The following is a 14,570-nucleotide window of genomic DNA, read 5'->3' as shown; positions in this document are numbered from 1 at the left end:
TAAATGGCAAGAGGGTCAGAATAATCTACATTTTGATGCAATTTTTTTTATACTCTTATTATTTTAAACTAAAATGTGGATTCATCATATGCAGAAGGAAACGTCAAAAACTGTATTCATCATATATAGTTTATTATTTTAAAATATACTTATTTTTAAGGAACCGTCTATTCTGAAGTGTACACCGTCAAAATGAAGAGGTATGGTTAGAATGAATAATGGAATATTGTACTCCAAAGAAAAAGTACGAATGAATGGGTTATTTCCTCAAGTGCATAAACTGATTTAAGGGTTCAACCATTTATTTAATACTAGGAAGAAGAGAAATTAAGGCTTGTTTGCTTCGCTATGAGTTTAAAGCAGATATTGAAGTAATGGAGTTAACTCTTTTAGCCTTTATTCTAATAAATACTACAGTACTACCAAGCATAGTTTTAATAGACAAATTCCATTAGACGATCTTGACTTTCTGGCTACAGATGCAAAGTGTAAGTGAAGTGCCCTTTAGACCTCAAAATTACCTTAAGTTACTAAACAATCCAAGAATAACATGACAAATAGTTTGCTTGAATGAAAAGGAAATAAATGAGCTTAGGTTACTCATTAGTGGAATTCCTTTGGCAGCTCTTGCAGCCAAGTAGGCACAAGCCTTGAAGAATTGTCCATACAACTCTGACCATTTCTCTAATCTTGAACATATGTACTTGGATCCAAGAGAGTCAGACCAGAATAGGATACCTCCCCTAATGAAATCAATCCCAAAATTTAGAACAAGTACAAAGTTTTGAAAGTGTGTCAAATAAATAATAAGACAAACCTCTAAGGTGGAAAACCCATGCCCAAGACAGCAGAAATATCAAGATCAGATGCTTTGACTGCAATACCTTCATCAAGGACTCAACAAGCCTCATTCACCACAGGAAAGAATATCATTTCAATGATGTCCTTTTCTTGTAACTTGACAAGCTGTCCAGGTTGAACCACATCAGATCCAGTGGAATTTATTGACTCTAAATTTTTCTTTTCTCACTAGCCAACAAATATGATATGATTTAGGAAGGATAAAAAGACCTTAGGATCAACGGAGAAACCAGTAAAGCTCCTAGCCTTCTGGATATAGTTTTTCAATTCAGGATCAGGACTAGCCTTGCGTTTATCATCATACAAATAAAACCCTTTGCGAGTTGTTTCGCCTGTTAGAAGCACATGTTAAACAAAGATTGTCAGTGAATTAGTTTGGTAGAATACAACAGAGCATTTCATTGTTATATAAATATATTCCACTCAGATATCATCAGAATTCCAATTGATGCAGAGTTTAGCTTTACCAGCTCTCTTATCTTAGTGGAGAAGGGGAATAAGCATTGATTTATATGTTCGCTCAGGAAAATTCTGAATAAATTGCATGCCAGTAGCAATCGCCACACCAAACCCAACAAGGTCCACCAATCTGCATTAGTAAATATGTGATAAATCAGGCACTTAAAAAATTCATTAAGAATATCAAGAATTTATCCAAGCATAATACCTGAAAGGTCCCATGGGTATTTTAAATTTGGTTATTACTCTATCAATTTGATAAACATCTGCACCATGTTCAACAAGCAAGAGACCTGCTTGCGTATATGGGAAGAACATCCTATTAACAGCAAATCCTGCGCAGTTTCCAACCACCACTGGAGTTTTCTTTATCTTCTTTGAAACATCTAACACGTCAACTATCACTTAGGGAGAGGTCTGCTTGGTACGTACAATTTCCAGAAGCAGCATAACATGTGCAGGACTAAGGAAGCACAAGTCAGATATTTAGATCAGAAACAGAAAGCCATAGCAGGGAAAAAAATAGTTTTCAAATACAAGATACCACCTGAAGAAATGGGCTCCAACAATTCGACCTTGAGAGTAGGGACTAGTGAGAGCCAACTCATAAGAATCTGTTCTCTCCTTTAATCCTATTGATACCAGCATCTAAGAACTTCTCATTTACTTCTTTCAATATGACAGGATAGCTGCCAAGAATTAAAGTTGTTGCTATTCCAGAGCCCATTAGTCCTCCACCAAGGATGGCAACCTTCTTGACGTATCTTGGAACCAGACCACGATCTGTAACCCCAGGTATCTGTTCATGTCAAGAGCTATTGGGAAATTCATATCCATAGAATTTATACAAAAATTTAGAACTGTTAGAAAAGTTGTTATTTTGTGTCTGCTGTCCAGCTTTTTAAACTGACTTTTGTTGTCTCTACTTGTAAACTGACTTTTGTTGTCTCTACTTGTACTTAGTAGACAATATATTAGGTGCACCTTTTTTGTACGTTTCTCTTTTAATTTTCTCTGCAACTCTCTTTTATATACATGTATTCAAACCTGCTGAGAAGTGTCTCAAGCAATTTTATACACAAAACCTTTGTTATAAAATCAGGCTAGCTACTGCAGCTTCACAACCTTATTTGTCCTTACTCCTTATAAAAGATGGATTGAACCTAACTCAACCCCCTAACCTTGGCCAAGGACGGAGGATAGCTCAAACCTTTAAAAAGTATTCTGACTAAAATTCCTAGCTAATGTGAGGCATCTTAACACCCCATTCACATCCAGGTCTAGGATGGGGCATCTAAAGTCTCCAATTTGCAAGATTAAATATTTGCAGGTGACACAACATCAGGACTAGATACAATCCTATACCATATTACAAACAAACCAAGTCAAACTTAATCCCAAAAGTTAGTTCAACGTCAAGGTTGATCGATTACCCAAACGCTTAATACAAAAAAACATTTCAATGCTCTAGACCAATTACTAAACAACTTTTGTAAGGTCCTTTATGGGAAATAAAGGCCAAATTCAGTCCTTGGCCATAACTCTCGTAAAAGTTTAAAGTATGTTTTTGAGCTAGAATAACCTTCGTAACTAATTTTGTTACTTGGAGGGGGAGAAATAAGGGTAAAATTAAGACACAAAACCCCATCAAACCTTGGATGTTCATCTTTGAGAAAAAAATACGTGAATTAAGCTTTTGCTAGTATCTGACTTTTTAAGTCTTTCAGATGCATCAACTTCCTACAAAGATCAATCACAACGTCACACACATTTCTGCAGCAGTAATATAAAAGGGGGAAAAGGCTAAGGGTATACTGGAGACAGATAACAAACTTCCAGAGTCCTGCATGGGGACCAGCAACTACTCCTGCTTCAATAACATTAATGCAAACCAAAGGATGCTGGAGATTAGGAGCCCATTTTAGAACTTGAGCTTGTGCAAATTTCAAAATCTCTCTTGCTTCCCCAAGGGGTTCTAATTTGTCAGTCTTATAAAGACTAGCAATCCATGGTCGCCGGCAGCCCACGATATCCAGGGCCCACTGGCATGCAGTGTTTACCAAATCATCTGGTGACACCAAACCATCTACAAGCCCCAAACTAGAAGCTTCCTTCCCTTTAACTGGTTTTGAAGTCTTAATTCAACAAGGGGGGAGGGGGGGAAGTGGTGAAGAAATTAATTGAAAATCACTGGACAAGCACATTGAAGTCACAACCTCTTGAATACTTTCTGTAAAAGGAAAAATATAATGCCACTCAAAGTGGAGAACTGGACCAAAAATTTGCTGATGTTCTGCCAACAAAATTCAAACATGGAACAGTGAATATGCTATTTGATTAATCACCAACCTTGAGTTTGAATACACCAGCTTTTCAGATCAGTTCTTCACATTGAACAGAATAGCAAAGTTATAAAAAGGAAGCATAAAATGTAGAATACCAGCATCATCTCAAGAGCCTTTGTCAAACCAACAAGACGAGGAAGTCGCAGAGTTCCTAAGACAATTTAACTTCTAAGTTAATAATACTAATGAAAAAGTTCATAATAAGGACAATTAGTCATAAGACATGCACTGTTAGAGTGTCTCATTCACGGTCTAACTTTTCATTTTTTTTTAAAAAAAAAAATCAAGTTGTGCTAGGGAAATTAGCCAAGAGTCTTGGAGAGAATCTTGGATCCAGTTACTACCTACTAATCCAGAAATTATTCCAAGCTGAAGTTCAGGCAAGCCTGGCTGAGCAATTGGGGTTATTGCATGCCTATATGAGAAAAAGAATTGGTAATATTTTGTAAAAATTTATAAGGAAAAATTTATTCTCCTAATCAATTGGTAATGCGTACCATTGCAAATTCTAAGCCCCCACCCAAGGCTAGGCCATCTATGGCAGCAACCAATGGTTTCCAAGCCGCTGAAAAATGAAGCGAATAGATTTAACATAGCACAAAATGAAAAATGAATAGCAAATAAAAAATTTCATAAAAACAAACGTAAGATTCAGTTATGATGCTGTAGTTACAAGCTAGCTGGCCAAGAAATCTATACATTTTCCACTGTCCAGTGACAAACAATGGTACCACTTTCAATATCAAATGCTGCCTAATTACTAAGTCTATATTGTTAAATTGAGAAAACTTAAGTGCCGTCCCTTCCCAGTTATTTGAAAAATCTCAAAGCTTAGACTCTGTCCAATTAAAAAGCAAATTGCAATACCAGTAACAACAATTGCCATGACATCGTCTCCCTGTAGAGCCTGGTCAAAATTCTCCTTAAAACGGCGCATTACTAGAGAGAAAAAGAGATTAGCAGCATAGAGTAATCTTAAGCAATATGAAGAAAATAGAGTGATAATGAAAAATGTGGACAAGGAAACATCAAGGTCTCAAAGGATGCAATTAATCTGATTTGGGAACAGGAAAAGTGGAAGGAAGGCACAATGTAAATGCGATGGAAGAAGGGAAAAGTATAGCATCATACGATGGTGATGATTGCAACCTCCATGAGCTACTCATTGAATTGGTTTGACTTTCCAAGAAGAGGTGTCTGTATGTTGTGTTCGTTCAACAAAAACCTATGACATCATAGAATCTATGCTTCTATCGGCCGATTCATGTTATCATCACTCACTCCTCAAAATTATAATTTTAATGCTAGTACTAGTAGTTGATAGATTTAGGTACAATATTTTGAACTTTTTATAAGGCACTGTATGTCCTTTCACTTTAATAATGACTCACCTAATAAAAATAGCTATTTAATATGCACACTCAAACGATAAAAAATCATCAGTTCATATGATTTCTTAAAAATTTATCATATAGTAGGTTTTCTTTTTTCTGATTGAAATGGCGACTGACAAGCCCCAAAAACCGGTGTACAGCCATATTATTATTTCATTATTTCCAAGGCAAGACTATCATTTTCCGCACGATTTATCACACAAACATATATTACTATCATATTTTTTAACACTTTTTTATGTATTTTTTCCTTGAAATTTATTAAAAATGCACATTCCACTCTATTACTACATGAGAGAAAAATATTAACAACACACTACTCAATACACTCGTCCACACATTTTCTCTTATGAATTAAACATATTAAAATTATAACTACATGCTACGATTGCTTAATACACTCATTATACACTCTGTTATGAATTAAATATATTAAAGTTATAAAATTAAGAGAGAATAAAATATATAACTCACTAAATTATTGTGTGATTTCCAATCAATTTCTACTTTAAAAAACATTAAATATTATGCGAGAAAGTGATGCTCATAAAAGAAATTCTTTCTGCTTTTCTCCCTCCCTCGAACTAAAGATCTTCACCTTCCACGGCCTTGTCAATAGCGTCGCCTCCAACAAACCACTCCCCTTTTTGACATTTCTCACGATTTTGAAACCCAGATTAAAAAAGTCGCCACCCCAGTGCACCACAAACAAATACTGATTTTTTTTTTTGGAAACAATGACAACATTTTGAAACTCAGATCTGGAAAACTTTAGAAAAATTGCCACTCCACACAAAAATAAAATCTTTTCGAAAATGATTTGCAAGCCTGTTCTATCATTAACAATTTGAAATTTGGAAAAAAGAAGTCCAAATCTAGAATCGCATCGTGAGAGATCAACTCATTTGGCATCCCTTATATGCCTATACGAAAAAAAAAATAATTATCATGAAATTGGTAGGGAGTAATGCACTAACAAATTTAGATCAATAAATATAAAATACCACATCTAAATTGATTTTTCAATAAACGCACCATATCGTACTAATTTTGCTTGTGAAAATATAATAATAATGGTAAAATCTATTCAATTTATCAACAAAAGTTAGCAGAAATAATTAGAGATCGAAGAAACACTTTCACCTTTTCTATCCGTAGGTTAATAAATCATAACCAAATTTTTTTGTATAAATAACCATAACAAAATTTGTTTGCAATTTAGATCTGTATACTAATCTTATAAATTGGAATTTGAATACTCCAATTTAGACCTAGTATTTTGAGGTGTCATCTCCTTGCTATTTTTTTTCACACAAAAATATAGTTTACATTTTTCCAAATGTTTGAGATTATCAAGATTTAACTTCATAGCAAAACTGAAGGTTATCTTATCTAGGTCTTGTATGAGATGGTTAAAAACTTAGATTTTGTCAAATACTTGTTTTGAAACAAAATATGTTTGAATAAAATATAGTTTAGTTAATTTTCAGTACAAATTATTTTAGTATAATTTATAAAATAAATATTTTTTTGTAAAAGCAAATTATTCAATTCTCTTATTTCTAATGCTACTACAATTATCACCCCTTGTCACCGTCATTAGTTGAACAATGTTTATTATCATTCCTTTATTGTCCTTGTCACCATCCTAATTTATCCATAATTGTCATCATAATTATTGTTAAAATCACCGCCACCACTTCTGGCCAAGCCTGGTTAATTGAAGCAATTACCCAAGGTTTAAAACCACTAGAGTTATTTAATATTATATTTTAGACACTCAAGCAAACAATTTTATGGTGATATTGAGCTGCCAAAAAATTAATTGCTGCAAATTTAACAATAATCAAACAAATATCACATCATCATTTAACAAGATTTGACGGTTGAAATCAGTGACTAAAAACAGTTAATCCTACAAATTATAGTTTGTGCTTTTCAATAAGATACTTTTTTCAACAGTGATTTAATAACATTGATTAACATTTACCTAACAATAATCAGCAGCACTGCAACAGTTAACTTATGATGAAACATACAAAGAAGAAACCATGCTCCACGCTCCATCACCACCTACATTTTCGTCGTCTATTCTAGTAACAAATAAACACCGACAATGGCTATGCGGAAGAAACACACAAATCTAAACTAAAAATACTTTTATTTTTTAAATAATTATGCTGTTCAAATGTTTTCTCATCGTACATTATAAGCTATTTCTCAAGTCACCACTATATTCCTACCATCTGAAAGGAGATATAACGGGGAAAGGAAAATTCAATCCAGTAAACACGTAATGAGCTGTTTTTTTCTTACATGCGAGACTTTGCCTGCTGCTCCAAAGAGGCACTCTGCAATAGAATAAGTACAAAATTCATTAGAGAGCAATACTAATGGCAAAGGACTGTCAAAAAATATCATATTGGGAAAGTGATATAATTCGGGTACAACGACAAAGACAATATGTTGAGTTCAAGAAGCAGACAATAATAACATTCATATTTATATGCCGTTTATTTTCTTAGGTTATCTTTGTTTTGTTGTTTGTCAAAAGGTCTTACTTGATGCAAAAAAAGTTAATTCACCAAGAAATAGAAGGAAAATGTCAAAAAATAAATAAACTTTTCATGTGATTGTACACTTTCTTTTTTAAAAAGAACTCGTCACGATGAAGAGGTATGGCCAGAATGAATTCTGGAATGTTGTACTCCAAAGAAAAAGTAATAAATGAATAGCGGTGTTGGTTATTTCCTGAAGTGCATAAACTGATTTTAAGGTTTGATCATTATTTAGTACTGGGAAGAAGACAATCTAAGGCTTGTTTGCTTTGCTAAGAGTTTAAAACAGTTATTAAAGTAAAGGGGTTAACTATTTTAGCATTTATTCTAATAAGTGCTATACTTTAGTACTATCAAGCATAGTTGTAATAGATAAATTCTATTAGACGATCTTGATTTTCTGGCTACAGTTACAATGAGTTAGTGAAGTGCCCTTTAGATCTCAAAATTACCTTAAGTATCTATATTTTCTTGAGTTAAAAACGAGTCTAATATTCCTACAATATCTACTATGGGAAAGAACAATCTGCACACAATCCCAACCTAATGCCAATGACCAAAAAAACATTGGCTAAACAATCCTAGAATAACAGGACAAAAGTTCTGTACGAATGAAATGGAAATAAATCAGCATAGGTTACTCACCAGAGGAATTCCTTTGGCAGCTCTTGCAGCCAAGTAGGCACAAGGCTTGAAGAATTCCCCATACAACTCTGACCATTTCTCCAATCTTGAATATATGTACTTGGATCCAAGAGAATCAGCCCAGAATATGATGCCTCCCCTAATGAAATCAATCCCAAAATTTAGAAAAAGTACAAAGTTTTGATAAGTGTGCCAAATAAATAATACGACAAACCTGTAAGGGGGAAAACCCATGCCCATGATAGCAGAAATATCAAGATCTGCTGCTTTGACTGCGATACCTTCATCAAGGACCCGACAAGCCTCATTCACCACAGGAAAGAATATCATCTCTATGATATCCTTTTCTTGTAATTTGGCAAGCTGTCCAGGTTCAGATTCACAACATCAGATTAAAAATTGACTTCAAATTTTGTTTCCTCACTAATAAACAAATATGGTATGAATTAGGAAGAGTAAAAAAGACCTTTGGATCAACGGAGACACCAGAAATGCTCCTAGCCTTCTCAATATAGTTCTTCAATTCAGGATCAGGACTAGCCTTGCGTTTATCATCATACAAATAAAACCCTTTGCGAGTTGTTTCGCCTGTTAGAAGCACATGTTAAACAAAGATTTTTAGTGATTAAGTTTAGTGGAATACAACAGAGCATTTCATTTTTATGTAAATATATTTCACACAGATATCTAGTCAGAATTCCAATTGATGCAGAGTTTATCTTTACCAGCTCTATTATCTTCTTGCAGAAGTGGAATAAGCATTGATTTATAAGTTCGCTCAGGAAAATTCTGAATAAATTGGGTGCCAGTAGCAATCGCCACACCAAACCCAACAAGGTCAGCCAATCTGCATTAGTAAATACGTGACAAATCAGGCACTTCAAGAACTGATTGAAAATATCAAGAACTTATCCAATAATTAGTACCTGAAAGGCCCCATGGGCATTCCAAATTTGGTTATTATTCTATCAATTTGATAAACATCTGCACCACGTTCAACAAGCAAGAGACCTGCTTGCGTGTATGGGAAGAACATCCTATTAACAGCAAATCCTGTGCAGTTTCCAACCACCACTGGAGTTTTCTTTATCTTCTTTGAAATATCTAACACGTCAACTATCACTTGGGGAGAGGTCTGCTTGGTACGTACAATTTCCAGAAGCGGCATAACATGTGCAGGACTAAGGAAGCACAAGTCAGATATATAGATCAGAAAGACTTAGCAAGGAAAAAAATAGTTTTCAAATACAAGATACCACCTGAAGAAATGGGCTCCAACAATTCGATCTTGAGACTTTGTCTTCTCTCCAATCAGATTCAAGTCAATTGTGGAAGTGTTACTTGCAAGTATACAATGAGGTGGACAATACTTTTCAAGATCAGAAAATATCTGTTGCTTTAAGGAAATATTCTCAATAACAGCCTGTCCAGACATCAAACACCATAAGTTTATAATCACCCAAACATTGGATAACATGCAACCATGATTCTGAGAACAGTAAATAAGCAAATATATTTTGGAGTTCATTATACAACCTCTATCACCAAGTCCACATCCCTGAAGCTTTCATAGTCAAGGGAACCTTTGAGAAGAGAGATGGTCTTTTCAAAATTTTCCTTGGTCAATTTACCTTTCTTTACACGGCTCTGTAAGTTTGCTGCTCAACGGGGGAAAACATTACATGAGAACAGGCAAACAGCATCAGTTATTTCTTAATTAAAAGTGCAGTGTGAGTAGGGACTAGTGAGAACTAACTAATAAAAATATATTCTCACCTTTAATCCTATTGATACCAGCATCTAAGAACTTCTCATTTACTTCTTTCAAGATGACTGGATAGTTGCTAAGAATTAAAGCTGTTGCTATTCCAGAGCCCATTAGTCCTCCACCAATGATGGCAACCTTCTTGACTTGTCTTGGAGCCAGACCACAATCCGTAACCCCAGGTACCTGTTCATGTCAAGAGGTATTGGGAAACTGATATCTAAAGAATTTATACAAAAATTTAGCACTCAGAATCAGGCTAGTCAATGCAGCTTCAAAACCTTATTTCCCAAACATTATAAGGAGTATTCTGACTATATTTCTAGCTAATGTGTTGTGCATCTAAGTTCTTAGCACCACCTTCATGTGCAGGTCTAGGATGGTACATCTGGAGTCTGAAGTTTGCAAGGTTAAACGTTTGCGGGTGGTCCAACATCAAGACTAGATACACTTTGATGCCATATTAGAAATGGACCAAGCCTATCTTTAATCCCAAGAATGTGAAAAATACATTGTGTAAAAGTTTTAATCTATGTAACATTCAATCTTTCTATGCAAAAGTTTAAAGTATGTTTTTAAGCTAAAATATGAACACTCTTTTGTCTTGATAGCTAGTTTCGACACTTGAACGGAAAAAATAAGGGTAAAATTAAGACACAAAACCCCAACAAACCTTGGATGTTCCTCTTTGAGCAAAAAATACGTGAACTAAGCTTTTGCAAGTATCTGACCTTACAAGTCCTTCAAATGCTTCAGCTTCCTACAAAGATTAAACACAATGTCACACATTTTTGCAACAGTAAAATGAAGGGGAAAAAAGATATACTGGAGACAGATAACAACCTTCCAAAGTCCTGCACGAGGACCAGCTACTATTCCTGCTTCAATAACATCAATGCAAACCAAAGGATGCTGGAGGTTAGGAGCCCTCTTTCGAGCCTGAGCTCGTGCAAATTTCAAAATCTCTCTTGCTTCCCCAAGGGGTTCTAATTTTTCGGTCTTATAAAGACTAGCAATCCATGGTCGTCGGTGGCCCAACATATCCAGTGCCCATTGGCGTGCAGTGTTCACCAAATCATTAGGTGACACCAAACCATCAACAAGCCCCAAACTAAAAGCTTCCTTCCCTTTAACTGGTTTTGAAGCCTTAATTTAAGAAGGGAAAAAAAAGTGTCAAAGAAATTATTCGAAAATCACTGGACAAGAACATTGAAGCAACAGCCCACAACTTTTGAATACTTTCTGTAAAAAGAAAAATATAATTCCACTCAAAGTAGAGAACTGAACCAAAAATTTGCTGATGTTCTGTCCTACAAAATTTAAACATATAACTGCAAATATGCTGTTTGCCTGATCACCGACCTTGAGTTTGAATGCACCAGCTTTTCAGATCAGTTCTTAACATTGAACAGAATGGCAAACTTATTAAAGGAAGCATAAAATGTAGCATACCAGTATCATCTCAAGTCCCTTTGTCAAACCAACAAGACGAGGAAGTCGCTGTGTTCCTAAGACAATTTAAAACCAGGTTAACAATACTAAAGAAAAAAAATAATAATGATAATTGATCACTAGACATGCACTGTTACTTATGGTCTAACTTCGTTTTACAAATTATTCTAGGCCTATCTAACGTGCGAACTAAGGTATTAAACCAAACTTGTAATAAATTAATAAATTCATTAAAAGCAAGCTAAACTTAAACTTCAAAAAGCTTTCTCTGTAACTCATGTCACTCAACAATGACCAGTAACAGCGGTAACAAGTATGTTTTCAAACTAGAGAATAAAAAAATAAGGTTAGGTATAGAGATGAATTTAATTTGAATTCATACACCAAATACAAGTAAATTTGGCGAAAATAGAGAGGAATCAGTTACTACCTCCAAATCCAGGAATTATTCCAAGCTGAAGTTCAGGCAAGCCTAGCTGAGCAGTTGGAGTTGATAACCGAGCATTGCATGCCTATATGAGAAGGAATTGGTAATATTTTGTAGAAAATTATGAAGAAATGTTTCTTTTCATAATCAGTTGGGAATTATGTACCATTGCAACTTCTAATCCTCCACCCAAGGCAAGGCCATCAATGGCAGCGACTGATGGTTTCCTAGCCGCTGAAAAATGAAGTGAACAGATTTAACATAGCACAAAATGAAAAATGAATAAAAATTACAGAGTTTCATAAAAAACAAAGTACCTTCAATAGTATCAGTGATGATTTCTACTGATATCCAACCAGGTTTTGGACGCTCTATAAGAAGGGAGAGAAAAGAATTAGAAAATGAGTACGAATGCAACTATTAGAACTTAGAAACACACCCAAAACTGTGAAAGTACCTTTTGCCTCTTGAATACCACCAAATGCAGAAATATCAAAACCTCCAGAAAATTTTCCCTTTGCACCTAATAAAAGTAAAATAAGATTCAGTTATGATACTGTACCTATAAGCTAGTTGTCCAAGAAATATCTTTGGTGAAGCCCAAAACTTTGCTGCTGCCTCATTTTCTTTTCCTCTAGTTCTTTGTAATACCAATAGAGCGTCTTATTTCTTTACAGTTTGAAACTTCAGCGAATCATATCATAGGAGTTAGTCTAGTTAAGGAGTTAGGATGACTACTCTAGATGGTTTGGAAGATATCAATGACCTTACCAGTTGTACAATAGGATTGGTCATAACAATTATGAATTTTGACTCTGGGAGACTTTTGAATTTGATCAAGGATAACTATTTCATTAGATAAGATCCTAAGTTGCCACTTGGTCATTGCTAATCATGGAGGGTGAGGATTTGGGTATAAGATTCAAGTGGTGGTTATCTATCGGATTCTCTTTTTCTTATTTCAAAAGTTTTATATTTACATTTATCCCTTGGGACAAACGACTTATCAGAAATTTATTAATTCTCCACTTTCCACTGTCAAACCATCATACTGCTTTTCAATATCAAATCCTAACTAATTACTAAGTCTATCTTGTTAAATTGAAAAAACTTAAGTGCTATCCCTTCCCAATCATTTGTATAATCTCCAAGCTTAGAAACTGTTAAATTCAAAAGAAAATGACAATACCTGTAACAACAATTGCCTTGACATCATCTCTCTGTATCGCCTGATCAAAACTCTCCTTTAAACTGCGCAATACTAGAGGCAAACAGGGAGAGGGATGAGCAACATAGAGTCATCTTAAGTAATAGCAGAACAACATATGAAGAAAATTGTATCAATCTGAAACATTGGTTAATTTGACCGAACAATCCCAAATCCGTTATATGAATATACAAACATTGGTACTACTATTAGATCATCAAATGCGGTCAACACAATTTAGTTTGTACTTGGATGAGTCGTTGACAAAATTGATTCGAAATGAAATTGATATTTTTAAGGTAGGGATAGTAATAGTACCATCAAAGGAAAGTGAATTAACGGGAGGGTTGACGATGGTGATGACGGCAACCCCGTCGGGTCCAACCTCCATGAGCGTGTGTCCTCTGCTGCTACCCATAGGATGCGATTCGATTCGAAGATCCAAAATTGAAGACGACGACGACGGAAGTGAAACGATAAAAGGGAGTGTCGTGAACGGAAAGTCCTGTTGAATAGGTGACTCTGCACGAAAAACTTGCTTCCAAACCAAGTATTTATGCTCTCGCAGATTTTTAAAAATATTTATTATATAAAACATAAATAATCTTAAAAAATATATATAAATAACAAAAAAAAAATTATCTCCTAATAAAAATATTTTACTTTAATTTTTTAAACCGGTGTCCGGTCAGCTTTTGCCTATGTGGCTCCAACAAGTAATCATCATATCGTGTTTATCTTAATATTTATGCTTATCTATCTACCAGTGCATATGTTACGCCCATTCTCCATTACTCTCAATCCTCGACTCTACTCGCTTAAATTAGTACTTGTGTGTTTTTTTATTTATAATGTTATTATATATTCTATTCTTTATACCAAAAGAATATTTTATATATCTATTTTTTTACCATCAAATTAAAAAGTTTATTTGAGTATTTGACTTTATATTTTGTGTTGGTAAAGTGAAACAAAACAGTGTTGTTATGAACGGATGAAATTAATATAAGTAACTCTATAAATATATTTGAGTTTGGATTTTTTTTCATAATTAATTAACATTTTTATATTAACATTTTTTATCTCTCAATTTTTTTTTGCACATTTTTATTCCTTTATTTATTTTTATTATTCAAAAAGTAATTTCAGATATAAAATAAATAAAAGACTAAAAATTAGTAAAATAATGATTAATTTTGAAACTAAAAATAGACAATTTTTTTTATAAAAACTAAAATTATTGGGAAAAAATAAAAAGGACTAAACATTGTATACAAAATTTTGAGGGACTAAAAGTTAGAATAAAAAAAGTTAAAGGACTAAAAATTTAATTTTTTTTTTCTATTTTAGACTGAAGTGTCATTAGCTTTTTAAAAAAAAATTGAGAATTACTTAAAATTGATTATAAATTTTATTTGTTGATTATCTTGTGATATTTTGTCTCTCCTTAGATTTAG

General features: G+C 34.0%; 1 protein-coding gene and 1 pseudogene across 1 annotated transcript; both read right to left on the bottom strand.

The window, feature by feature from the left end:
- Positions 1 to 429: 429 nt before the first annotated feature.
- On the bottom strand, positions 430 to 5,023 carry LOC114420031 (annotated as a pseudogene).
- A 2,161-nt stretch (positions 5,024 to 7,184) lies between these two features.
- LOC114420030 (peroxisomal fatty acid beta-oxidation multifunctional protein MFP2-like) lies at positions 7,185 to 13,657 on the bottom strand. Its single transcript, XM_028385869.1, has 18 exons — positions 13,432 to 13,657; positions 13,096 to 13,167; positions 12,364 to 12,429; positions 12,224 to 12,277; positions 12,073 to 12,140; positions 11,910 to 11,991; positions 11,480 to 11,535; positions 10,871 to 11,173; positions 10,701 to 10,787; positions 10,039 to 10,213; positions 9,799 to 9,920; positions 9,522 to 9,685; positions 9,189 to 9,443; positions 8,988 to 9,109; positions 8,729 to 8,850; positions 8,477 to 8,625; positions 8,263 to 8,401; positions 7,185 to 7,410 (listed from the first exon to the last, which is right to left on the bottom strand). Exons 1-18 carry the CDS (start codon positions 13,529 to 13,531, stop codon positions 7,372 to 7,374), a joined length of 2,175 nt encoding a protein of 724 aa, XP_028241670.1. The 5' UTR covers positions 13,532 to 13,657; the 3' UTR covers positions 7,185 to 7,371.
- Positions 13,658 to 14,570: the final 913 nt, after the last annotated feature.

The sequence above is a fragment of the Glycine soja genome, chromosome 7 (assembly GCF_004193775.1).
Source record: "Glycine soja cultivar W05 chromosome 7, ASM419377v2, whole genome shotgun sequence".
Classification (NCBI taxonomy): domain Eukaryota; kingdom Viridiplantae; phylum Streptophyta; class Magnoliopsida; order Fabales; family Fabaceae; genus Glycine; species Glycine soja.
The sequence above is the reverse complement of the archived record's forward strand: the minus strand, read 5'-3'. Positions and strand labels throughout refer to the sequence as shown.

Excerpts from the sequence above, each read along its gene's own strand:
- LOC114420030 (XM_028385869.1), bottom strand. The coding sequence starts at position 13,531 with ATGGGTAGCAGCAGAGGACACACGCTCATGGAGGTTGGACCCGACGGG. Across the intron at positions 11,174-11,479 it reads AGGGACTTGAGATGATACTG|GCTTCAAAACCAGTTAAAGG; the intron begins GTATGCTACATT and ends TCTTAAATTAAG. Across the intron at positions 9,444-9,521 it reads GTTGGAGCCCATTTCTTCAG|TCCTGCACATGTTATGCCGC; the intron begins GTGGTATCTTGT and ends GTGCTTCCTTAG.